This window comes from Hemicordylus capensis, chromosome 5 (genome assembly GCF_027244095.1).
Source record: "Hemicordylus capensis ecotype Gifberg chromosome 5, rHemCap1.1.pri, whole genome shotgun sequence".
NCBI classification, from domain to species: Eukaryota; Metazoa; Chordata; class Lepidosauria; order Squamata; family Cordylidae; genus Hemicordylus; species Hemicordylus capensis.
Genome location: NC_069661.1, coordinates 39,445,001 through 39,471,850, shown reverse-complemented (window position 1 = coordinate 39,471,850; position 26,850 = coordinate 39,445,001). Strand labels below are relative to the sequence as shown.

General features: G+C 41.9%; 1 protein-coding gene and 1 long non-coding RNA gene across 5 annotated transcripts in view; one reads left to right on the top strand and one right to left on the bottom strand.

Annotated features, from left to right (window-relative positions):
• The window catches only part of AP1AR (adaptor related protein complex 1 associated regulatory protein), a 28,182-nt gene extending 4,027 nt beyond the window's left edge, over positions 1-24,155 (bottom strand). The window contains exons 1-9 of one of the 2 annotated variants that reach the window (XM_053257133.1): positions 23,990-24,155; positions 8,535-8,583; positions 7,906-7,932; positions 6,235-6,260; positions 5,114-5,210; positions 3,665-3,763; positions 1,830-1,891; positions 1,359-1,432; positions 769-897 (exon numbers count right to left, since the gene is read on the bottom strand). In XM_053257133.1, the coding sequence (XP_053113108.1) occupies positions 769-897; positions 1,359-1,432; positions 1,830-1,891; positions 3,665-3,763; positions 5,114-5,210; positions 6,235-6,260; positions 7,906-7,932; positions 8,535-8,583; positions 23,990-24,072 (646 nt within the window). In that variant the 5' untranslated portion in view covers positions 24,073-24,155. The remainder of the gene's footprint in view (positions 1-768; positions 898-1,358; positions 1,433-1,829; positions 1,892-3,664; positions 3,764-5,113; positions 5,211-6,234; positions 6,261-7,905; positions 7,933-8,534; positions 8,584-23,989) is intronic. The other variant, XM_053257134.1, reaches the window with a different exon arrangement.
• Positions 24,156-24,504: 349 nt separating this feature from the next.
• LOC128327856 (uncharacterized) overlaps positions 24,505-26,850 on the top strand; it is a 29,178-nt gene continuing 26,832 nt past the window's right edge. For all 3 annotated transcript variants that reach the window (XR_008308836.1, XR_008308834.1, XR_008308835.1), the window contains exon 1: positions 24,505-26,667. This is a non-coding gene — a long non-coding RNA (uncharacterized LOC128327856). The remainder of the gene's footprint in view (positions 26,668-26,850) is intronic.

Genomic DNA, 26,850 nt, shown 5'->3' with positions numbered 1-26,850 from the left:
ACCTCTGTACCATAGAACCTATTTGTATAGAAGGTGTGATTAAAAAAAGAGGGGAAAAGACACTTGCATCTGACAGAACATAGGGGAATGGGACATCAAACTTATCCACAGTCCAGGTTAGTGGGCTTCCTTTTATCTTGGAAATGAGGAAGGAGGACAATCACAGTTGCATTCCACCATCATCTAATGTGATTTATGCCACTTAGAAATGGAGTAAGGGAGGCTATTCGCAAAGGGAGCCCAGCCTGGTTTTGCATGTACATGTGTACCGCTAGAATCAGGCTGATCCTGGCAGCAAACCTACCTACGAAGCCTCCCTTTAAAACGGGGTTAAGGGATCAAGCGCTCCCTTAACCTCGTTTTTATGATTGTCTGTCAGCCACGGCTGCAAGCAGCCGCAGTTGGAGGGGGGATCCCCATAATGCACTGCACACTCACATGGTGCATTACTCTAGCTCTGGGGTGGGGTGGGGCGACGCATCCCAGCAGACCGACCCTCAGAGTTGCTGGCAGCAGCTGATGCTCGTCTGGGTGTGTGACCCACCTGCCCAGGGAAGGCGGAATGATAGTCTGCGCCACGAGGTAAGCTCTTTAGGGCTTCCTCCCCACAAACCCTGTAGCCCTTTCTCACTGCTCCTGAGAAAGGGGTCTGGAGGTTGTTTTGAGTTTTATAATCCAACAGTGTCTGCTTGGATATTTCAACTATCCGATACTACAATTTTATTGCTTAGGTCAGTGAAATTAGGGATATAAAGACAAAATGAATACCTTCTTCATCTTCCCACTCTAAATCTAAGGAATTACTATCATCATTTCCACTTGTTGATTTGGTTTTGGTCATTAAGTCACAACTGCTTTCTGTGTTTGGCGTCAGAACAGTAGCATCTGATGAGAGCCCTGCAGTCAAAAGACAGTTCAAATACCATTGCTATTAAACAGAAAATACACTACCCTAATTAGAAACATTATACAGTCCCAATATACCATTTATTAAAATACGCAGCAACATTCTGATTACACAAATCCCAAGAAACAAAAAGGAGCTAATACTCTACAACAGTGACCACGGGAAATACATGACCTTTTAAAAGTGGTAAATGGTCAAAACATTTAACACTAGAAGAAAGGTTGCATTCCTCAGCAACACAGCCAACAGTGGCCACCACAAGTCAGGAGATGTTTCTATTATATAGGATGTTAAGTTCATTAAAGGGAACAAACTTCTGAACGGCATAGCACTGATGGGCACATGTATAGTATGCATATACTAATGGCTCAGTTCTATACTCTGGGGTTATACAACTGGGGTTAGTAGCAACAACTTAAGTAGTAATAACAAAACACACAAAAAAACCTACTGCTACTCCGAAAAGCGTCATACTGTAGTTTTACATTTCTCAAATGAGAATCGAAATCCTCCTCTGTCACTGAGCTGTAAAAGAAGAAACAAGTTACACCAAAGAGGACTAAGTTAAGAGAAATGGCTAACAGAATTTCAATTTTTAGTTCTTTTGAGGACTATTCAGCAGAACTGGCCAAGATGAATTCAATTTCAGGTGTCTGAAAGTATGATTAAAAGTCTTAACAACCAAAATAATGTTTCACTAAAAATACTCACCAACTTTCATTCATATAAGATTTAGTGCTTTCAAGTTTAATGTTTGCACCATGACCATGTTCTCACCTTCTGAACAACTGGAGTTAGCAATAGATACATCTATTGGATTGGGAACAAGGGGGGATTCCTCTATCTGAAGTAAATACAAACTTCAATTGCCTCTCTGAATTTTAGGTTTCTTGTAAAACTAAATGCTAACAGTTCATCTTACCTTTGATTATCTCCACTGTTTGCTGATTTTGCTCTTTGAGTTATCCTCTGCAACCTTTGTTGCTAACAAACAAGAATGAATATATCAGATGTTTTAAGAAATTGACTCAAGAATTCCTCACATTTTAGAGTCCATTCTAATCCTAACTTTCCAAGACTAGCCATTAATTCAATTCCACTGCAAAAGTTAATTCAAATAGCATATCAGCTTCTACAGCCAATACTTGACAAGGTAATGACATGGTCATGTCCATTTTGTAGCCAATATTACAAACAGCAAATAGAAACATAAATAGGCTGTTAAACACATCTCAGTCTCGTTTCTTCTGTTGATAAAAGGTGTCCCCAAAGCCTCAAGGCTGCTGGGACTCTCAAGTAGAAAAGAGAGTACACGTTATATCCTGTCGCCATCTCACACCTTTTAAAAAGCATGTAGAGGTGCATCCATTAACGAGACTACTGCACAGGTGCATTACCCAGTATTGTGAATATGCAACTGATTATGACAAAGATTAAACCATTGTCAAAAGATAAGATCCTTAACAACACTGGCCTGATAAGGTTCCTCCTAAATTGTTCTACTGTTATTTCCTAAATTTTAGTGATAATGGCATTATTCATATGTAGCTGGCTCTTTTAAAGGCCACAGTCCATACACTTTTGTGGGGACTGGAATGCAATATATTCAAATATATTATTTATTTGTTAGTGTGTATGTTGCTTTGGGACTTTTCAAAAAGCAGTCTAAAATATAACAAATAATTAATATATATGTCAGTATTCCTTCCATAGTCCTCAACCCTAATCCATTATAACTCCCAAGGGTCTATCTAGTATCATACTTACCTTTGACTGATACCCCTCTTTTCCAAACTGAGCAAAAATCCCCATCAGTGTTGAGTTTTGTTAATTGTCTTCATGTATGACATGAAACAATTTTCTTCACAGATCAGGGATAAGATATAAAAAACCCGTAAACACAACTTTTAATATTGTTTATAATGCCTGCAGAAGATCCATTTTTAAAATCTCTGCATTACTATAAGCATACTTCTCTATGAAAGGAGAAGGAACAAATCAAGGAGTAAAAAGCAGAAAAGCCTGCCCCCCCCCATCAGAAGAGGAGATCCAGGAACAAAAAATAAAGACAGAAAATGGAAAAGAACCTTTGTTTTAGAAATCCCACAGGGCTCTGTGGTTGCCAGGAGTCGACACTGACTCCAGGGCACACTTTACCTTTAAGAAATCAAAGGAATGTCATTTAAAAGTGATGAGCAGGAACTTCCCACCTATTTACAATTTTATCATATGGAACCTGATGTGTCTTCTTTCCTCAAGTTCATCACTCCCCTTCTGTAAGTTTCATATTGCAAAAGAAGTGCCATCCCTTAGATCTCTGCTCTAGACCTATTCTTTCTAGTAAGCTCAGAGACAGTACTATATTCACTCAGCCAGCAATGACCCAGAATGTACAGTGGTTAAGAGAAGAGTTCAAATCCCACCATTACTTCCATGAGTAGAGAGATAGCAATATAACTAAATGATAAATCCTACACTATTTCACAAGATAGACAAATGTATAGTTAATCTCAAGAATGTTTTAAGTAACAAACTGAATGTTATCCATTCACCCAAGGCCCAATAGTAATAACACTTATAAATTGATATAAACATTCTGGTAAAATACCCGATATTCAACCTAAATGATTCCAAGAAAACATAAACTACTACAAGCCAGGCTTCACCTTGGATGTTCTGCTTAAGAAAGTACATGAAACTAATGCAAGATACATAACAGAGGCTCTGATATATATATTTTGGGGTCTTTCCCCTCACCTCCAAGAGCTTTCTCTGCTTTGCTGCCCTGGCTGCTTCTCGTTGTGCAGCATATAAAGTCTCCTCTTCTATTCTTAACTTCTCCTCTTGTATGGCTAACTGTATATGAACAAAATAATAAGGGTTAACAAAAGAAAACCTAGCTATCTTTCCTATGAAAATAAGTGCACTAAATTTAAAGGAAAAGTTATACATAAAAAATACAAAACAAAGTGTATCAATAAGATTTTTTAAAAATCAAGAAAAATCTCATATTATCTTCTAATACCAATCTGTTTTATTTAAAGTATACATTGAGAAGCAATTCTAGTTTCAACTTATAAATGTATTTCACTGGTCACAGAAAGATCTAAATACACTTTGCTTCAAGATGCAAGGACCAACGGTTAAAATATCTCAACACAACTGCATTAACATATGTAGGAATAGGGAAAAGATTGAAAGATTGAAAATGAACTTTTAGCACACTTTGGCAGTAAAACATCAACACAAATCCATCATTTTTTATTCCAAGAATAATGTGTTATATCAGAGAGGAACATAGGAGGCTGCTATACCTAGGCAGAGCCTTGGTCCATCTAATTCAGTGTGGCAGTGGCTCTCCAAGTTTTCAGGCAGCAGTCTTTCCCAGCCCTACCTGGAGATGCTGCCAGGGATTTAACCTGGGACATTCTGCATGCAAAACAAATGCCCTACCACTGGCCTATGGCCCCATCCTGCAGAGAACAAGTACTTGCTGTTTTCAAATCACAAGTGCTTCCATTCAAAATTAACACAGTACAGATCTGTGCTTTTTACCCTAAAAACAACGTGAAAGACCAACTTTTTGACACCTGTGTGCCCATATCTGCATTCTGAGGGCTGCACCACACATGTATGTTTGTCACTATCTAAAATAGAACTTCTCAGTTGTCCTTTTAGTACACCTTCCCTTCCATCAAGGCATGTAGCCTTGAGGTTTTTTGTGCTGAAATTTCTTTTTCATGCCTAGTGGCTTTGTATGTTACAAGCAACAGCCAAGTGATTTGCACATTCTCCTTTTAGGCATTGGTTGTATTGTCTGAAGGGGTACTGAAGTGGCACCTCCTCATGATAAGATGTACTTCTAGTTTAAGGACTTCTCCATAGAGAAGACCTAGTATTCAAATATAAGATGCACACGTCACTTACACAGCCTCTGTTGGTACTTTTTAGCAACTTCCAAAGCTGCCCTAACCTTGCCTTTCCCCCTCCACATTTCTCTCGATTTTTACTGAAAGAGCTTCAGTTAGTTCTTGTTAACTACCTGTTTTCTATTTTTTTGTTCCCCCTACATCACATTCTTAACTCACAAATCTGTTGTTCAGCCACAGTGGCTTCTTCATTAAACACCTCCACCTTTGTCACCCAGTTATTAAGAGCATGATTTGTATATACGGCCGCACACGTACCAATTGTGACTATGCTTACCTCTGACAGAAGTTTATCATCTAAAGTTCTTTGTTTTTCAGCAATGGAATTGTAATGCCTTGCTCTTAGATCTTCAATTTCTTCTTCAGTCAAAGGTCTGAAGAAAGAAGAAAGAGTTGGAACACTATTACAGATCAGGACACGATGCATGGAAGCAGTCTTCCACATGTGTATCCAGATGGATGGGGAACCTGTGTGCACAGTTCCCCTTTCTGATTCAACATCTGGGGCTGTGTGTTGTTTATTACAGCACTTGCAGCGCATTCCATGCACGTTAACCCCCGCTGTGTACAATTGGAGTAACTCCCTAAAACTTGTGTTTAGATCTGCAGCCCTAGTAGAGTTTAAGCACTTGCATAATAATTACATATAAAGGTGACACAATACACACGATACACATGACCTATATACACATGACCTATATACACTTAAAAGAAAGAAAAGGGAAGTGCTATAGTTAGACAAACTATAACCTGAGGTTAACAGCAAGGAAGAACTGAACAAAACTATGAGGTACATAGGTCATTAAAGGGTGTATGAAGGAATTTGCTTTCCTACCCTCCTCTCCTTAGTGTTTCTCTTCCTTAGTGTTAAACAGGCAAAGCTATTTGTTATCAACTTTTTCTCCTCTCCCTGCCCGCCCTGCCCCACTATGTGCTAACTAGGTGCTTGATTTGACTGGGGAGAGTTTTAGATAGAAGAATGCAGATTTCAAACAGTGGAACATCGAACACTGAGGCTGATGTGTTTACGCCGAAACATTTGTTCTTTGTTGCAGTTTTACTTATGTTTTAATTTACGCAATAAAGGAGGTCTGGAGAGGAGTAATAATTACACTGAAAAATCATCAAAATTACTCAGTTATTTTATGAAATTGAAGGTGTGGATAAGCTTCCAGACTTAGATACTAGACTAGTGCATGACGTATCAGCAGGAGCTATGAGCACAGATTCAAGGAGAATATTTTTGTTTTCATGACTTGGTCATGAAATTAAAATATTATTATGACACACAATGTTAAGCAGAATACCAACAACTTATTAAACTAAGGGAGATAAATTAATGGGTTATCATCTACTAAATAGGTTGGGAGCAGATTAAAAACCCACACATCATCTTACCTTTGGCTGCTTCCTGGACTTTCACCCTGTTTAAAATACCAAGAAAAAAGTTGTTGTACCACAGTGAAAACAATTTCAAACCACTAATCAAAGCATCTTCAAAACACAAAGCTAAGATCTAATTCATATGCATAAAACCCTTCCTACTGATATTCAGATTTAGCAAAAAACAGATGTTCAATAATTGTTCCTTTTAACAAATCAAATCAGTACTATGTGAGTGAGCCACTCGCTGGAGGGGTGGGATACAAATATTTTACATAAATTAATACTATATATGCACCCACCTCTGATGGAAAAGACCTGCCTTGATATATTTTGATCCAATAATCTATAAATCATCTATATGGTGCCATAAGAGCAGACTGACACCTCGTGTATCTTTGTTTGTAGATAACCATGCTCAGTGACAGTCCTAGGAAATATGGATTTCTGTCTGAGAAGTTTCTCAAATTTAAAATTACTAATCTTGCCAAGTATTTACCTCCACTTATCTGAAATGGTCCACTGTGGTGTTAAACTCTGCTGGCTAGACATTTTAATCTTATAAGGAATGTATTGGCCATTTGGCTCCTCCTCTCAAAGAACCATCTTTACTGTTGTACCACCTGGCTGCAGCAGAGGGAGAAGTGAAACCGCACAGCCCATTTCATCTGTTCCAATTGGACCACTTGCTATCAGACTCCTCTCCCCAAACTGTCCCCTTGGGGCCAGTCAACCCAAACACCATGCATCTTGGGAGAATTCTTCCCTTCCTTATCCCTAGACTTTCCCCCTTTTGTATCATGTCTATTAGACTGGAATCACAGAAGCAGGGTCTATGTTGCTTTCTAATCAATGCGCAGTACCTAGAACATCACATTATCAGTAAAGGAAGATGGTGGCTACCAGCATGGCTACCAAAGAGTATTTTGGGTGGCTTTATGCGAGGTTAACCGTAGCAGCAGCAGTTGCCCAGAGCACATTTTGGCTGCTGTGCTGGTGGCTAGCACTTTTTATCATATAATGCAATGCCGGCATTGATGAGCCAAGTGATGCAACAGCAGGGGCTATGCATTACAGGTAAAAAAAGAAGAAGGTGGTAACACAGGTAAATTTTAGCAGGTGCTTTCCTTGGAGGCAGCAGCTTAAGGCACTTATTGGTAGTCCCTGCCACCATATTTATTCATCAAGTCCTGATGGCTCTGGGCCAGTGCCCAAGTCAGACAACACCAGATACCAGGCCTCCTGTTGCTTATGATCTTTGATGTTTTAATCTTTCTGAGTTTTAATCAGTTACCCATCTTTATTAAGTGCTCTGGAATTATGTATACTTCAAATTCAAAAGATATCCATGTGATAGTAATATTGCTATTCATATTACTTATCTAACTGGAGTGGGTACATCAAAGGTTGGAAGAATCCCTGTGGTGAAATAAATGGCGGGTGGTGGGGACCATGAGTAGAAGGTTCTCTCTCTCACACCACTGTAGAGAAGAGGGAGGGCGGGCACTCCCTTCTCCCCCTTACTTAAGAAAGCTGTATAGAACGGTTGCTATTCATATTTTTCTAATCACAAACCTTTCAAATGACCCTTGGGATTCACATGCGCTTAAGAAGAGTCATGATCCAGTTCATATAAATCTTTCTGATGATCATCGTCATCACCACCATCATCAGTAAGCTACTTACCTCATCACTTTCCACTAGGTTCTCAAACTGCAAATAGATACAATATTCCAATTAAAGAAAGAACTGCTATCTATCTATCTAATATAGCTTCTTGGTTTTGCTTATATACCTGTGCAGACATAAGATAAAAATAATGTGCAACAAGTGGTTGCAACAAGAGCTTTGCAACATAGCAAAGCTCAATGGCCATTACAAAATCTGGATAACAGATTTCCCACACTTATACAGGTGGAGCTCATTATCCGTGGGGTTTCTATTCCCACAGATTACCATGGGTAATGCAACTGCAGATAATGAGGCATTGAACCTATGGGAATGCGGGGGTTAAGTTCGCAGACTCAACCCCCCCCCCCAAAAAAAAATTCAGACATGGGCCAAATAAAGTGACCTATCATGCTCTGTGGGTCTCCTGGCACCCAGCATTGCCCCAAAGTCCCAAATGACCCCAAAGTCACTTTCCCCCGCTTAAAAATTTTTTTTTTTTGACAAAATGAGCCACAAAATGGCTCCTGCGGACAAAATGGCGGCCGGCTGATTTCTTCATAGTGTTTCAAACAGTAGATATGAATATGAATTTTCTTCCTATTCGTTCCAAAACTTTAGCAGTAGAATACAAGATCTTTACTTACCTCTATAGTGAAATGTTCTCCTGTTGAACATGTTCTGAAGTATTTTGATCTAGAAAATAAACCACACAATATTATCAGCACAATAGGAAGAGTGATATAATTAAAGAGTTTGAATACTTTTCCCTATCAGAGCCTTCCAACATTATTTTAATGTTAAGATTATCTATCTTTCATAGCTACTTAAAAGTGGATTTTCAGGTTCCTGTAGCAGCAGTAATGAGATACTACATATAGAATTCTCTCTCCAGTTAGGGGCAGGATGCACTTACCACCCCCACCGTGCTTCCCTCTCCAGTACTCTGTGTAAAAATAGCCCAACAGGGCAAAAATAGTCCGGAAGTGACCGGCACACATTGTGAGTGTGTGTGCCCGCTGATCACTTCTGGTCAGGGGATCAATGGGGCAACAAGAAGGCATGCTGCCACCCCACGGGACTAATTTTACACAGAGCACCAGAAGGAGAGTGTACTCTCCCCCCTCCTTAAAGCTATTCCCCCCACCTTCAAACCGATGGTTCAGAGAGGCCTGTAAAAGGGCCTCCAAACTGGTTCATGCACATACCTAATACAAGGGGCTGGAGGCAACCCTGTTCTCTCTACCCTCTGTATTTCCAATATTACCAGACAGCTTTGCAAGCAGTACACAATCATCACATTTATGTATGTATAGTAGTTTACAAAGCCCCTATCTTTGTTCTGAAAACAATTTTTTTAAAGAGGCTGTTTCTCACTTCCTACAATAGTAATCAAATACAAACAAGCAGTTCAGGTAAGAACTAACCCGCCTACTTTCTTGGCCAGTGTTTGAGCTGGCCCAGTGATTCCTTTATAGCAACATTACACAGTGACCAAAACTGTGGTTTAACTACTGCACTGCAGTCATTTGCTACTGGTTGTTCAACATCCAGTTATATTGACAAGAATAAATTTAAAAGAATACATAGTCCTCAATATACCTCCTATACTACTACAAATACTTAACACTGATGACAACATATTTAGGCTCCCCCCACCCCTTCCTCTTAACTATGTAAAGACACTGTGCAAGCTAGGAGCTCATATATCAACAAAGCTCCTTGAATTTTGTTGATTTCCCAAGCCAAGTTCATAGTGTTTTTTACTTTTACAGTCCTAAACAGTTCAAGTCCAGGATACCTTATGAAGCATCTTCTCCTGTATATACACTCCCCATGTGGGTTAGTCATCTGAAGAGGTGGTATTTCATGTGCTACAGGTATCTGTACTGAAGGTATCCTCCATTAAGAACAAATGTTTTGCAGGTGGTAGCACCTGTATTGCCTCTCCAAGAGAGTCAAAAAGTAGGCCTGGGTAGCTGATTAAAACTCATTTCTTCCAGGATACTTTCTATGGGCTCTTTTTATTAGCTGCTAAATCCCAGTGTAAAGCTTTTAAACAATGATTGTGTTTTGTTTGATTTTAAGCTGCTCTGTGGGCTTTTCTGGCAAAAAAGGATCAAAAAAGGATCAAATTATGACTTCACGTATTGCATGGGACACACTATGTTTGATACAGCTGAATATTATGATGTAGACATCTGCTAACAGTAATTCACAAATTACTTAAGACAATGCTAAATTAATATTTCTGGAACTTATATGGTTTGTGGACATCAAGAATATATTGGGTACTAAACAGTACTCCTATCACATGTAAACTCTTTACTCTCAACTGAAACTGTAATAATGTAAGATAATGTGTGGGATGCTGAGAACAAATTAAGCTATTGCTTTATACAACACAAATGACCAGGCTGTGCTAGCTTTAATCATCTTCCAGATATGATAACAAGCAAACCCAGAGCTCTAATTATATTTATTCCCATAGGCTTTTTAAGAATAGTGTTCTGATCCTCTAGGAACAAACTGAATGCTGACAATTGAGGGCACTGAAACTAGACCTGACCCACTTTCTAATTATGACTCCAGCACACAGGCAACTGATCTCTAGCAACAAACACTTTAAACAAAAAGCACTACAACTGATCCTCAAACACATTTACAATTCAATGTATATCTCAGATCAAATTTTGTAACATAAAAAGAACAGTTGATGCCAAATGATCACTCTTTAATTTCTGTAGTGATTCATACAATAAATACCAAATTCATTTTAAAAACAGTTTTAGGTAAATGCTGATACTAGAATAGTGCAGGACAATTACCCCCAAGCATTTTGTATAGTACAGCACTTGCCGTGTTCAAAATGCCTCACAAGCATTATTGTGTTGCAATCCTTACAACCACCTTGGGGGACAAGTATTCTTATCTCCATATTGCAGCTAAGGGGCTGAGGAGGAGTTATTTGCCTACAGAGAGTCCATGGCAGAGGTAACATGTGAACCAAGGGCTTCCTGGTTCATGGTCATTATTTATTTTGTTTCTTTTTATGTGTTACATTTGCATACTGTCCAATCTAAATTAATAGCCTTGGGTGGTGTACAACTAATAAATTATTCTACAATTAATAATAACTTAATTGCAGTTAAAAGCTCTAACTATTAAAGGCTTGAGCAAAGAAAGTCTTGGCCTGTCACACAGTCTCAGGGACATATTTCTGAAACCAAAAGTCTTTTTAGAGCAGGGCTGCACAACTTCGGTCATCCAGCTGTTTCTAGACTCCCATCATCTCCGGCCACTGTTGCCAATAGTCAGGGATGATGGGAGCTGTAATCCAGCATCTGCAGAGGGGCCAAAGTTGTGCAGCACTGATTTAGAGAGAGGAAAGAGCAGGAAAAATTGCTCCCCCCCACTCCCTCCACAAACATTTGCCTACTTGGCAATACTCTGAGCTGCACCCTGAGACAGCATTTTTGCAGCTCTCTGCAGAATATGAGCCACTGCCATTTTAAATTCTGAAGAATATTGAATAAATTATCTTGCCTCTGTGATCAATTATCACATGTATGAGTAAGCAGAAAATGATACAAAAGTGCTAAGAACTAATTACAATGGGGACTGCTGTTGCTCAGCCAGAGCACTTACTCAGCAATGAGTCATATGCTCAAAAGTAACATCCACTTTGGATACTTTGGTTTATCTGTAATTTACAATGTTCTTCAGAGATGGGCAGGACAAAGTTAGCAGAACACAGATAGAAGCAGCCAGTTTGAGAGTTGCAACAAAGACTTTCTGTACTTCACATTGCTAATATTCTTCAATGGATACAGATAACCTATCTCAATAATCAAATACTGCCAGTAGGCTTGGGCCCAAAATGGCTCTGCCACATTTCGGTGACGGCAGGGGTATTCCCTTAAGGGCGGTGGAGGGTGCAATCACCCCTCCTGCTGCACTTCCCCTGCCAGCGCTCCATTGTTTTGAAGCCCCTCGGGGCGGCAGCATTCCTCCCTGCCGCCCTGTTGCCCTCATCGGCCGGAAGTGGCCAGAAGTACTGGGCACACATGTGCCCGTCGTGTGTGTGCATGGCAGACGGGTGCATGTGTGGATGCAATGGATGCACGCACACCCAGTACTTCCGGCCGATGAGGGCAACGGGGCGGCAGGGAGGAACGCTGCCGCCCCGAGGGGCTTTTAAACAACAGAGCACCAGCAGCGGAAATGCGGTGGGAGGGGTGAGTGCACCCTCCCCTGCCCTTAAGGGAATATCCCCCCCACCTCCAAAATGGCCTCGGCTGCTGAAACGTTTCGGAGGCCTCTACAATGGCCTCCAAAACGTTTTGGGCCCAAGCCTAACTTGCCAGGTATGCTTATTTCCAAAAAGAGTGTAACACTTGCTGGCAATGTAGTGGTTATAGCATCCCCCCCCATTTATTTATCATATGTATATGCCACTTGATATGTGTCATCTCTAGGCGGTGTACACAACTGAAAACATAACCAATATAAAACAGAGTTAAAACTATTAAAATTTCACAGAATAAGAAGTTAAAACAATTTCATGGGATAAAAACATTAAACAGTTTAAAAGTAATTACAGTTAAAAGACCGAGAAAGCAGGTGTGTTTTGAGGGTCTTCCTAAAAGAAAACAGAGGTGGAGATGCTCTTATTTTGACAGGGAGCAGTTTCTAAAACCCTGGGGGAGTCACAAAGAAGGCTTGGCCCTGAGTTGCCACCAAATGAGCCAGTGGCAACCCCATGACTGGATGTCTCCAGATGATCTTAATAGGCAACAGGATTCGTGACAAAGAAGGTGCTCTCTTAAGTACCCTGGACCAGTCTAAGGCATGCACACATGCATGCGCTCACAAGCTTTTTGATGTCTGCTCAGTTAAATCTAGATCCTGCTTAGGTTGAATCAGGAAGGCCTCATTCTGACTGCATATGCTCACACACTGCCTTTATACTGCCACCCAGAACAAAACGCATTCCGCACACAGATGAAAAAATTAAAGTGAACACTGCCCTGGACCCAAGTCATTGATGGCTTTATAGTTTATAACCAGCACTTTGTATTTTGCTTGGAAACATATTGGCAGTCAGTGAAGTTTTGTTTTTGTTTTTAAATTGGTGTTAGACAGTCCCTTTGGGTTGTCCCAGAGACCAGTCTGGCTGCCGCATTCTGTACCAATTGTAGTTTCTGGACTTCAAAGGCAACCCCATGTAGAGAGCATTACAGTAGCCAAGCCTGGAGGTCATCTGCATATACACCACTGTCTTAAAGTCATTTACCTCCAGAAATGGGCATAGCTGACATATCAGACGAAGCTGCGTACAACTGTAGCACACAAGAAGCACCCCTGGCCACTACCTCAGCCTGAGAAACCAGAGCGAGTTTTGAAACCAGGAGCACTCCCAAGCGAAGTAGCTGATCTTTCAGGGGGAATGTAACCCCACAGGCAGATCTAAACTATCTTCCAGGTCCCAATCCCCCACAGTCAGTACCTCAAGTTTGGATTCAAGTTACCCTCTCCAGGCAGGCATTTAGAGAAGTTATGCCATTTCCTGACAAGGTAGATATGTATAAACCGATTTGGTTATTAGCATACTGATAACGCCCTGCACCAAACCTCCTGATGATCTCTCCCAACCGTTTCATGGAGGTGTTAAAGAGCATTGGAGACAGTATGGAAGCTTGTGGAACTCCATACTTTAAGAATATGACAAATATTTATACACCCCTTTTCAACAAAAATTCCCAAAGTGGTTCACCATATTAATTAATTAAAAGTAAATTAAAAAAATAAGGCTTCCTGTCCCCAAAGGGCTCACCAACTACCAGCCACTGAAGGAATGTTGTGCTGAGGATGGATAGGGCCATTTGCTCTCCCCCTACAAATAAAGTGAATAACGACTTTAAAATGGTGCCTCTTTGCTCAGTTAGCAGGGGACTGCGCAAAGAGTTCTGTACTTTAGTTCTAGCTTTGCAGAGCAGCAGCTTCCAAGGAACACCATCCGGAATATCAGAGAGGTAGGAATAGTGCCACCCAATCCCACCTCCCTCAGGTGACTCAGATGGATTATCAGACGTGGCGACCCACTGAATTTAAGCATATAAGTCAGCAGAGGAAAAGAAACTAACCAGGACTCCCTCAGTAACAGCGAGTGAACAGGAAACAGCCCAGCGCTGAATCCCCGTCCTGCGGTGGGACGCAGGAAATGTGGTGTACAGAAAACTCTCTCCCTGACGCTGCTCCCGTGGGGGGCCCAAGTCCTTCTGACTGAGGCACAGCCCGTGGATGGTGTGAGGCCGGTAGCGGCCCCCAGTGTTCCGGGACCGGGTCTTCTTGGAGTTGGGTTGCTTGGGAATGCAGCCCAAAGAGGGTGGTAAACTCCATCTAAGGCTAAATACCAGCACAAGACCGATAATCAACAAGTACCGTAAGGGAAAGTTGAAAAGAACTTTGAAGAGAGAGTTCAAGAGGGCATGAAACCGTTAATAGGTAAATGGGGGTGGGTGTCCGCTCAGAGGATTCAACCCAGCAGGAATGGTCTGCGGGCCTGGGCCGGCAGATCCCCTCCCTCCTCCCCCAAGGAGGGGGGCTCCGGGAGGGGACTGCTGCCCAGATGGCTCTCGCCCCCATTGGGCACTTTTCCACTGTGGCAGTGTGCCGCAACCAGCTCCAGGTTGACTGGGAAGGCCTTGGATGGGCAGGTAGCCCACCCACCTTTGTGGGCTGGGCAGGTGTTACAGCCCCCAGGCAGCAGCTCGCTGCATCCCAGGGTAGAGGGAGAAGACTGCCGCCGCACCCTCCCCCACTGGCTCTCCACCCCTCCCCCATGGGGGGAGGCGGCATGGACGCCTCTGCAGGGTGGGATGCGCCCCCTTGCCCCTGGAGTGACTGTCAACCGGCCCAAACCCGACTGTCAGCCCCTGAGTATGTTGTCTCCTCAGAGGGGTCCCAGAGGCAGAGATCAACAGGCAGGGAGACCTTATCTTTCTCCCTCTAGCACAGGCTCCTTCCCGCCCCCAACAGCTGTTGCCGCAGGTGTCTATCAGATGGCTGTGTCTTTGGGAGATGGGTGATGAGCCCTCGGGGGATGGGGAGCCACAGCATGGATGTCAAGCACTGGGGGGACGTGTGCTCGCGCGTGTGTGAAAGTGGTCTATGGAGTGACTGTTGCTGGTGTCTATCTTATGTTTCTTTTAGATTGTGAGCCCTTTGGGGACATGGATCCATCTTTCTTTCTTTCTTATTTATTTATTTATTATTTCTCTGTGTAAACCCACCTGAGCCATTTTTGGAAGGGTGGTATAGAAATAAAATTGATGATGATGATGATGATGGATACCATTGTTGATGGTATTGAAAACCACTAAGAGATCCAAAAGGACCAGCAGAGTCATACTCTGTCGATAGCCAAATGGAGATCATCCATCAGGCTAATCAAGGCAGTCTCAAGCACATTGCCCACACAAAAGCCGGCTTGAAATTGATAATCTGTATCATCTAAAACGTCCTGGAGCTGAAAGGCTACCACCCACTCACCACCTTGCCCAAAAATGGAAGATTGGAAACAGATCTGTAACTGGAAGGTTGGAAATGGGTCTGTAATTAGCTAACTCTGAGGGCTCCAATGCAGGTTTTATTCAAATAAATTATTTGAGTTCACATGAAAGTTTTGATATCAACTTCAAAAGACTTTTAAAGAACGTTAGGAGAATCTTATTCTTAGAAACAAGCCTCCTCTTAGAAATTCCCCAGGAGTTATACTTTTGATAATTAAGAACCTCCTTTCAGCAGCGTAGTGGAAATCATTATATGAAATGATTAAAGATAATGTATACAATTCATTCATTCATTCCTCTCTCTCAAATTAAAGAATAACTGCTACAGAAAGCTCCAGAATAAGTCAGTTCTTTATTAGATGTACTAATGACACCGTAGCTTGGTATGTTTGAAGTCATCCCAGAACTAATCAAACTATTTTACAGTCTCATATAGCAGCTGTGTCTGCAGGGGGCGAGGAGAAGGCAGAAAGGGTGCTCAGAGGGTGGAAAGACAGCACTGAATTAAAGTGGCTGCTCACACTGAAGCCTATATGCCTTCCAGGGTTAAAGCCAGAGAGGCATCAGGAATACGCAATTACATTCACTTCTGTTTTCTTGGTGCAGCAGTATCGAATCTGTCTTCTGGCCTTAAAGCCAAAAAGAGAGAGAAAGATCCATGTCAGAGAGAGGAATAAACAGCAGGCACATTGGGCTGATATGATCCCCCCTGGGAAGTACAGTTGCACACAGTCTGTCTGTCCAGAAAGAGAGCATAAGAACACACCACAGAACATTTCTATGTTTTCTAAATTCAGTGGTGTATTATAGTTACATTTTCTATTTCAATAATTGGACTCTAGCAGCTTTGCTATAAGTCTACCTTCTAGTGGTCTAAAGGGAGCAATAACCATTGTGGAATGGCACTTGAGCAACCCAAATAATAGGCAAGTACATGAATTATAATGTTGTACTACAACAGCAATTCTCTCTCTTCATGTTCTTCTGACCAGAACACTGTCACACACACAAAAATTATGTAGACCACCGTACTTTAATTAAATGGGGAAAAAGCTGCCATTTAAAACGAGAGCTAAGGCCATCTCATTTTGGCTCAAGCTTGACAAAGCCAGGAAATTGGAACCTAAGGCTGATACTTTAACAACCATGCCACATGATCAGTAATGATGTTGTGTGATGTCACACAAATTATGCTCACTCCAAACTTGCCCTCCATGCACCCTAACTTTTCCTTGGTCTTTGAAGCCCAAATCAAGATGGGGAGGATGAAGCAAAGGAACTCCCGGCACCAGCAAAGATGTCCCATGGTGTCCTTGTGAGTGCATCAAAGGCAAGTTGTAATTATATGTAATTAAAATGGCCCACTCCACTGAAGTCTATGGGACTTTGTCATTGCAGAAGTCAGGTGCAGCTTTCCTGTCAACAGGGGATGGACAGCAGGACACTGTCAACTCTAAGAAGTGTGAGGGAATTTTAAATGAGTGGAAGTCACTCTCTGTCTGACAGATAAAAGGTGGCCAGAGGTGGGGAGAAAAGGATACTGGAAGCCTGAATAGGCTTACTCAGAAGTAAGTCCCCACACAGAAGACTATCCCACACTGCTCTGACTATTCACCTGGATATCCCCACCTGCACATTTGACACTTTCCCTCTCTCCCTTTCCCAAGAGTTTATGTTCCATAACTAACAGAATAGGCACTGCACTTGCAATAGAATCCACTAGCCAGCTCCCCCTGCCAATGTTAGAGTACTGGCAAACATGTCAGTATTCACACTCTGCTTAACTTTGCCAGCCACAGTCTTAATGGGACAGGAAAACCTTAGTAACTTTTGAACCATTGCACAAAACTTCACCAAACCACTAAAAGGCATCCCTCTTAGACAAGTCTGAACAGAGTACATCAGTCATTTTCACCAAATTTGAAAGAAATGATAACTTGTCTAAAGACTGGACAAAAAAGGACATGTGTCAACTTTCAGCACTTTAATTTGCTGTACTTGTGGCAATTTTTATCAAATTGATTAGGCAATTTACAGACCTTGTCTAGTAGATCACGCATGCCAAGTTTCAAGTTATTAGCTCCAAAAATACGATTTTGAAACTAAATAATGACAGAATATTTTTTTCGTTACTTGCCTTAACTAAAGAGGCACTCCCATGCCCCTTTAATAAGCTAGGTAAGAATGTTGGGGATAATACTCTGAGATCAAACAAATGTGAATGGCCTAAGTTGGTGAGATAATTCCAAATCCTCTGAAGTGATTAATAGTTTAACCAAAACTCTTTAGGATTATTGTGACTATTTTGTTGTTTGAGATAGGTGGGGTGCTCTAGTAGTTTTGTGGGCCCTGAATTATTTAACTTCTCAGCATTAGAATTTATTTCCAAAGTTAATTACAAAGCATGGAGCGGCGGAGGAGCACGTCACCTGCTGTCTTCACTTTTAAAGGTGCCCGATCTGTGCTTTGAATCAGTGCATGAATCCTGATTTGTGCACATCCCTACCAGAAATATGTCACTGAGGGCTATGTGCCACTCAGGGACATAAAAGAGCCAATAAGTACTTTTGGAGTGGGGAGAAAAGTGAAATAGTTTCCCTTCTTCACATATTTGGCTGCAGGACAAGCCTTTGAGCGAGCTCCGCAGCAACCTCTCTAGGAAGGTTCAGCTCTTGCTCCACCCTCATAACACTGCAAAACATGTTAGTCAACGTTTATTTTCTTCAAGTCCTTTAAGTGTGTGTGGGTTCACTGAAGTAAAAAGAAGTACATTTGTTATAACATAGTTACTGCTGTTGAATGTCATGGTGACCTCAGCAGACTACTAATGGCAAGAATAAGGGATGATGTGAAACTCATCCATGATTCTTGCCATTATTCTACAGACTACAACACAGACTCTCAGTTTAACAATCTACACTGAAACAAAAATTTCTGTACTTGAACGTTCATCCTTTCCCCCCTTATAGTTTTCACAAACCTAGTTAAATCACGCTTTGACAAATTTTCTTTGGATCTAGGAGCAAGCACAAAAATTTAGGAGCCAGACTATGAGCACTTAGCAAAATTACCAGACTTAGTGACAGACACTGTGGGGGTGGAGGTGCTAAATGGGCTTTTCTTTACCCCCTTTTCAAGTAACATACAGAACAGAAACAGGGTTGCCTGGGACAAATAAAGTATTAAAAAAATATCTACCTCTGAATATCCTTGTCCAGGCACCATGGCTTCCTGGCCCTGGGATTTGTCAAGCGCTGTCCCTGTATTATTATTATTATTATTATTATTATTTATTATTAATTCAATTTCTATACTGCCATTCCAAAAATGGCTCAGGGCAGTTTACACAGAGAGATAATAAATAAAATAAATAAGATGGATCCCTGTCCCCAAAGGGCTCACAATCTAAAAGAAACATACACCATCAACAGTCACTGGAGGTACTGTGCTGGGGGTGAATAGGGCCAGTTACTCTCCCCCTGCTAAATAAAGATAATCACCACGTTAAAAGGTGCCTCTTTGTCAAGTTAGCAGGGGTATTAAATAATGAATACCAGCTTGACTCTCCAGTCTTAATCTGTGGTCCCATAAATCTTGGGGTAATTCTTTTGTTGTGTGAACAGTTCAGATGTAAAAGCTTAAGGGGACTTTCTGAGGGCAACTAATCACATACAATAAACAGAATCAACAGAAATAATCTAATGAAAAAAGTTGCACTTGAATCAACTTTTCTACCTCTCTATTGTGCTCTGTGGGGCAGAAGAGTTGCAACTGTCACACTTTCTGCAGGAAGTTTCCATTTCTAAAAATGAATTGTTTCATTAAAAAAAATAGTAACATAACGATGGTTATAATACAATAAAATTGGGCAGGTTCATAGGAACATAGGACCATTGGTCTATCTAGCTCAGTATTGTCTTCACAGACTAGTAGCGGCTTCTCCAAGGTTGCAGGCAGGAATCTCTCTCAGCCCTATCTTGGAGATGCCAGGGAAGGAACTTTGAGCCTAGATGCTAGATTGTCCTACAATTTTGGAAACTGGAATTTCGTGAATGTCTATAATATGTCCAACCTCCTGCAAAAAACCTGGGTCTCGCTTTTCGCTCAGCGTTGGCGAAAGTCAGCATGGGGCATAGCATGGTGGGGGAAAGGATCTTTCAACGGTAATATCACACAAGTATTATAAAGAGAACATCCGGACTACTTGAGAGATTTGTTATTCACACTTAAAAAATGGAAGGTTGAACCGGATCTATTTAAAGGATCCTCCTCAGTTAAGCAGCTAAGGAAAACAATTTATGGAGAGATTCAAGAAGTGGGTTTTTTAAAACCTGATTTAGAACGTAAACGCTACAAACACCGCACCTCACAGTACTTGTTGCAACCCGATCACCCTATCGCTCTGTTTAAGAAGAAAAAGGTCCCTTTCCATTTATGGGAAACGAGGTGGCGCTTATACCATCAAGTACTACCACTTAATGAGGCTAAGCCATGGCTCCCAGAGGACCAGCAAGAGTGTCCTAAAATCAGCTGCAAACAGAAAGCTAGTGAGCTAGGCAAAACATTCAGGGAAACCCATTCACATTTCTTAAAAGAGTGTGTGGTAGCCAAAAGAGTGTGGCAGGGAGTAAGCAAGTTGTTAGAGTGGCCTGATTTGGAAAAACAGATTTGGGAAGAACTAACCTCGGGTTTGAGTGATAGAACCTCTTTTCGAGGTCCCAGAAAGAAACCTTCAAGGAAAAGGGATGGAACAGGTGCCCTCATACTAGGGAATTGGGACGTTCCCCTTCTCGTAATCAGGTTAGTAAACCTGTATGTCATTTATGCAATGCTCCTGCACAGGAATAGGGAGGGAAGATGCGACCAAGAGGTTCACGTGGATGAGACAGTAAATCTCTTCTGGAAAAAGTTTGTATGGTTATGTGCAAAAAGACAAGTGTATCTCTTCTAAACAGCAATGGGACAAATTATGGAAATGGACATTGGATGTAAACACCCCCCCCCCGATTACCTGATGTGCCTTGTGATCCCCCATCCCCAAGTTACAGTACTGCCTGCATATACTTTATAACCCTGTGGGTTTCCAAATCCTTGTGTGTAAATCTTTGTAGATATATGATGTACAAACAACCACTATGTATATAATTGTGCTTTGGCAATGTACTGTATGCTTTGATAGTTTGTTGGTTCAATAAAAAAATCTTGTCCTATCTTGGAGAAGCCAGGGAGGGAACTTGAAACCTTCTGCTCTTCCCAGAGCAGTTCCATCCCGAGGGGAGTATCTTGCAGTGCTCACACATCAAGTCTCCCATTCATATGCAACCAGGGCAGACCCTGCTTAGCTATGGGGACAAGTCATGCTTGCTACCACAAGACCAGCTCTCCTCTCAGGCATTAACAATTTTTTTAAAATTTTTTTTTGACTGTATCTAAGAACCCTCCCTCCACGTGCTGCTCTCTGGTCTGCTAAAATTAGTATGTTAACTAATTTGTGCCTTAATTCCTCCTCCACCATTCAAAATGTAAATACTGTAAGGAAGTATTTGCAATACTTTTCTTCTCTGAAAAGGAAGAGCATGCTATTGAATTTTCTTGCTATAAGATGTTTACAAGTATTCCAATGAAAATAATTTCCAAGTAAAGGAATAAAACTTTAAATTATTTAATATTTTCCTAACTGAATATTTCATATATTCTGGGCATTAAAAATATTGAGATATAAGCAAACAGATATATAAAGCCTGTTAAATTAAAATCAAGTACTATTTTAAAAGCTCGTTACTAAATATAAGTCAAATAAGCATACTAGATCAGACCCCAATCAATTTAGAGTTTCCCATTCCCCCCCCCCCCGAAAATGATCTACAATGTTATTTTTAATTACAGCTCAAAGTTTTCCAGAAAATCTTCACCAATTATTACTGGAAAGCTATCTAAACTTAAATTATCCTCCTTGCTTTTTGCTGTCAAATGACTCTGTCACAAGAACTAAAACAGCAACAATGGATCTAGTAGCCTTTTATTATTATTACTAGCTGGGCTGGGCGCAGAGCATCTTCGCCTCTAGTTCTCGCCCCCACCCACCTCCACCATCATTTTCTCTCCCCACCCTGCTGGTTTCTCCCCCTCGCTGCCATTTTCTTTGCTTGCCCGCCACCACCAGCGTTTTCCCCCTCCGCCTGCCATCACCGTTTTCTCCACCCCGCATGCCTGTCCAGCGCCACTGCTTTCCTCTTCCCCTGCCAGCAGCTCACTCACGAACTCTCGCAAGAGCAGCCATGCATGGGATTAACAATGGGTACGCCTAGGAGAAATATATATATAGATTTTCCTGATGCAATCATAGATATAAACGATTCTTTGTGTCCATATTTTTACACTTAGGTTGCAATCTCATGTTCATTTACTTGAAGAGAAAACCCACAGGATTTACTTCTGAACAAACATTCATAGGATCAGGCCTTGTGTGCTTGTAAGCAAGATCACAATTCAAATTTACATAGCTCAAAAAATCCCAGGGCACCTGCATACCACACGAGGACTGTAGACTAGCAGGACCAGCATTGATCAACAGTCCAGATCAGCAACTGTAGCTTAGTGAATGCCATCCCTCCTCAGAGTTACTTGATACTTCTTAAAGGTAATTTCTTCCAATCTAGTACTTTCATCACTGCAAGAAAATAGTTGTCCTGATGCAGTGTAGGAATGAAGTAAAACTTGGATTCACATGGCATAGAAACACTTTAAGTCTATTAATTATATATTATTCCATTTTGCTGTTTTTTGCTTTGTTACCTTCTGTAGGGCTTCAGAATGGGTTGGGCTATAGATCTACAAATATAAAAGACACAACTACCCTCCACTAGATATTGTGATAACACAATTAAAAGGTGGTAGCTAATGTAAAAAAGGAAAAATGCGAATCTTACATCTCTTAACTGGTGATGGACAGAGGAATGGAAATAAATTCAATCCAAGTGTCAAGAAGATCGACCCTAACCCTCTTAAATAGTGTCCCTATTCGAGAGGGGTCAGAGTTTAACAGCAGAGCATATGCTTTGCCTGAACAAAACCTCAGGTTTAACCCTGCTATCTCCACATGGACTGCCTAGCGCCTTTAGAGTCAGGTGGTACAAAAATTAAATAAATACATAAATAAGACGGTGGGTGGGCGGGTGGGAGAACCCTTATCTGAAATCCTACCTATAAGCTGCTACCAGCCAAGAAAGACAATACTGAGCTAGATTGGACCAATGGACTGACTTAGCTTCATATGTTAATCTCAGTCCTGGATAAATGGAATACGGTAATCCTTTAATGACAAATAGTAAACGCAGGTCTCTTGCTCTAACCCTTCCTACTACTTATAGGACAATAAGCATATAAGAGTTCTGGAGGATCAGACCACAGGGCCAACTAATGCAGGCTTTGACAAGTTTTATTTGGATCTAGGAACCAGCCCAAACATTTAGGAGACAGATGGTGGATACTGGACTTAATGATATAGGTGAGACAATGGGCTTCTCTTTATCACCGTTATAAGTAACACACTTAGAACAGAAGCAGGGCTTCCTGGGACAAATACAGATGTTGTTAAATAACTCTGAATGTCCTAAGCACCATGGTTAAACTTCTAGGAGCCATGGCTCTGACACCTGAGATTTGTCAAGCCCTAACTTAATCCAGCATTCTGTTTCTCACAGCTCTCTTCCCAGTTTCACCAGACACTTTTGGTGAGCCCACAAGCAGGGCACAAACGTAATAACCCTCCTCACTGTGCCTACTCTGGCAGTGGCATGAATACTTGTATGCAACAGGTCTGAATAGCTAGGATTTTCACACATGCAATTGACAATATATAGGAGTAGCCCTGCTGAATCAGACTACAGGTCCATCAAAATCACAGGGACCAATATTAAACTTCAAGGAAGCCCAGAAACAGAGCATTGAAAGCAGTGTTAAGGCTTGGATGGTAGAACACCTATAACGTTATGGTAAATTTTTGTCACATACTAGGCTTTTATTCACACACAATTTACAACATATAAGAGTAGTGCTGCTGGTGCTGGATCATAGCAAGTCTAGCCTATCTAGTGAGATTGTCCACCCCTTTCCCACAACCAAATGCCTCTGAAAAGCCCACAAGGCAGGTGAAGGGAGACAATAACCTCTCTGTACTTTGCCCTCGCCAGCCCCTAGTCAGGGATAAACTGCCTTCGCACATGGAAGTTCTACACGGCCATCGATCGTGACTACCAGCCATTAATAGACCTTTGCACAGGCATCATGACTAATAGCCACGGACAGCCCTCTCCCTTCTCCATGACTGTCCAATGCTCTTTTAAAGCCACCTGAGCCAGCGGCCATAGTACACAACTTATGGAGCCCGGGGGGAAGGGAGGCTCTCTGCGCCTCTTGGCCACACGACAGCCCATGCTAGATTCCAACTCATCCAGAAACGTGGAGTTGTAACAACAAACCAGGCCCGTCGCCTTATCCCCCTCCCCTTTCCCCTTCGTCGCGCTTACCCGCCTCCTCCTCGTTGGCTCCGTCCCGCTTCCCGCCTCGGGAAGAGCCAGCAGCACCACTGCGCCGCCCAGCTGTTCCCCATGGCATGCTGAGGGCGGGGGGGAAGGGAAAGAGAGGCGAGTGCGTGCGTGCGTGCGCGCGGGAGCGTGTGACGTTCCTTAGTCACTAACCGCCGCTGCGCCAGACTCCTAGAGACTGTCCCTCTGCGGCGCGGGCCGCCACCGCCCAACGGCAGCCGCGGCCGCCAGCGAGGTAAAGGAAGGCGGGGCGAAGGCCGTGACGGCAAACACTTCCCCCTCCGGGGGGAAGTAATTTAAAAAAACCACAAAAACAACAACCCAACGGCGCGTTACGTCGCCTGTAGAGGAGACGAGGATGCTCAACAGAAATGCCGCTTCGCTCGCCTCACGGCCCCACAGCGAGCGTCCCTCTCGCGTTATGCTGGTTCGCCCGCTGGACTGTCGCACGGGGGCTCAGGCCCCGCCCACTGGCCCCCATTAGGCCCCGCCTCCTGCTCCCCTCTCATTCATGGCTTTAACCTCCGAGGCTGGAAATGAGAGGGTTTAAGGAGCATGCGCAGGGATAACGTTTCGACTTCGCGTCTCGGTCGGTAATCTAGATGCGTCCACCCACAAACAAGATGGGAGGAATGGGTAATGTGTGTTGAGTGTTCCCGGCAATGGGATGGACGGAGGTGTTGTTTCCGGGAAACATATGACTAAAGCAGCTACTCATAATGATGATGCCAGGATTCCCAGGGCTCAGCCCCAGAACATAATACCAGAGGGAGTGCCAAATCTCAGCCCCATACTTATGGGAGGGGGAAAAAATCTGGCAACCTTATGGTGGTTTCGACTATGCTGGTGATGATGGTAGGTCTCTCTGCCGCAATCCTGCAGCATGAATTGTTTAGTGCTGTCAGAGATGCACTAGGGGATGCTGTTCGCAGTGTTTCTACGTGTGTTTTGAGCTGACTTCACTCACAGTTTAGGCGCCTCTCGATTCCCTAGTTATCCTTTGAGCTTTCAAGATCTGGAGTGCTTAATTGATGCTGCTAAAACGCTGTTTTATGAGCGTTGTTGCCTTCTTCCTTTAAACACACGCACTCTCAGCCTTGGAGCAGATCACAAAAGAATAAAAATCAAATATAAAGTATTCACTTAAAATCCCTGAAACATCAAAAAGCTAACCTTACATTGGCTTAATCCCAGCTGCCTAAAGCCAGCTTGAATAAAGGTTTACCATGGTGCCAAGTTACAGTGCAATCCACACCCCAGTTAAACCAAAGTGCTTCAATTTAAGCAGAATAAATCTCTTAATTGGGTCCAGGGGCATAACTATAATAGGGCAAGGGGAGACAGTTGTCTGGGGGCCCCACTGCCTTGGGGGCCCCCCCAGAGGCAAGTCACATGACTGACTCCCTGAGCTGCGCACCCGCCCAGGCTTCCTTCAGTACAAAACCCACAATTTACAAAACCTTAAAAAATAATAATTTTTAAATTATTCATTTTTATAATAAATTAAATCATAATTTAGGATGATGTTCTATTGTGGCACATAGGTTTAAGATTTCTTTACTTCATGAGCTGAACTTCAGTGGGGGGCATTTTAAAATCTTGTCTCTGGGCCCACTCCAACCTTGCTATTACCCTGATTGGGTCAATACATTATGATTGCTGCTTGCATAGCCTGTGTATGGTGGTCTTAAGCCCATAATGAGCATATTATATACATACAACAGACCCCGATTTAGTTTTATGTACACATCATTGCAAAGCATTAACACTAAGGTGGTGATTCTAGGCACACTTTTCTAGAAATATGTCTCACCAAAACCAATTAAAAATTGTGATGAGTGGGGAGATTTTGTTTGTGTTTACTAAGGTTTTTAAATTTTCTAATCTCAACAAGATCTTGTTTCACTGTCACCATATGCTCTCTTTTTAATCATAACTTTATTTGAAGGAGTCAGGATTGGTAATGCAGTGATGTAGGCATGTGGGTACAAACAGATAGGTACAAACAGGATTATGTATACAAAACTTGATATCTGTAGGTAATTGGGAAGTATGACTTTATTTTATACAAACAAATGCACAAACTCTTCAAAATATATATGATGCATGTGCAAACCAGCTCACTATCTGTTAGAGATTTGAGTATCCTGAATAACTCTTTTGGACAGATTTGCCTAGGACTCTCCTGCACATTTTAGGTTAGCAGCTTTCTGGCATTCCTGCAAAAGACAACAAGAGTGGCTGATTTATCATCTAAGGTGTGGCACACAAGCATCTTCAGTATGTCTTTCTTTTAGAATATATTTATTTATACACAAAGTGATAGTTTCACTTAGAACTCAAAGGCATTTTAAATATGTCATTGTATCTCTCTTTTTGAAATCCCAGTGAAGCAGAAATCATGTTTATTTTAATATTACAAAAGGGGGTGGGGGAGGAGAAGGCAAGTCGATTTAAAATTCAAAGCAATTACATGCTTCACGTCAGCATTGTATAATTCCCTGCTATTATGCATAATGACACTAAATTAATGAAGTATCACTTGTTCTAGAACTGCTACAAGCCACCTGCTTGACCTCCCCTCACTCCCAGACATTTCTGTGAAATGATGGACTGTTGAGGCAGGTTGAGGACATTCAGTACAGCTTGCCATGAGTCAGGTCAGTTCAGATCAGGTGTCATTTTCAAAAGAATTTTTAACTGATATTGTCTGCCTTTTAACTAATCAATTATTTTGTTTGATTTGTGTCTCACATTTCTTTAATAGAACTCAGTGTGGATTACTTACATGGAGTATGTTTCCCACACAAGCACTGGCCAGACCCAAACCTGCTTAGCTCCAG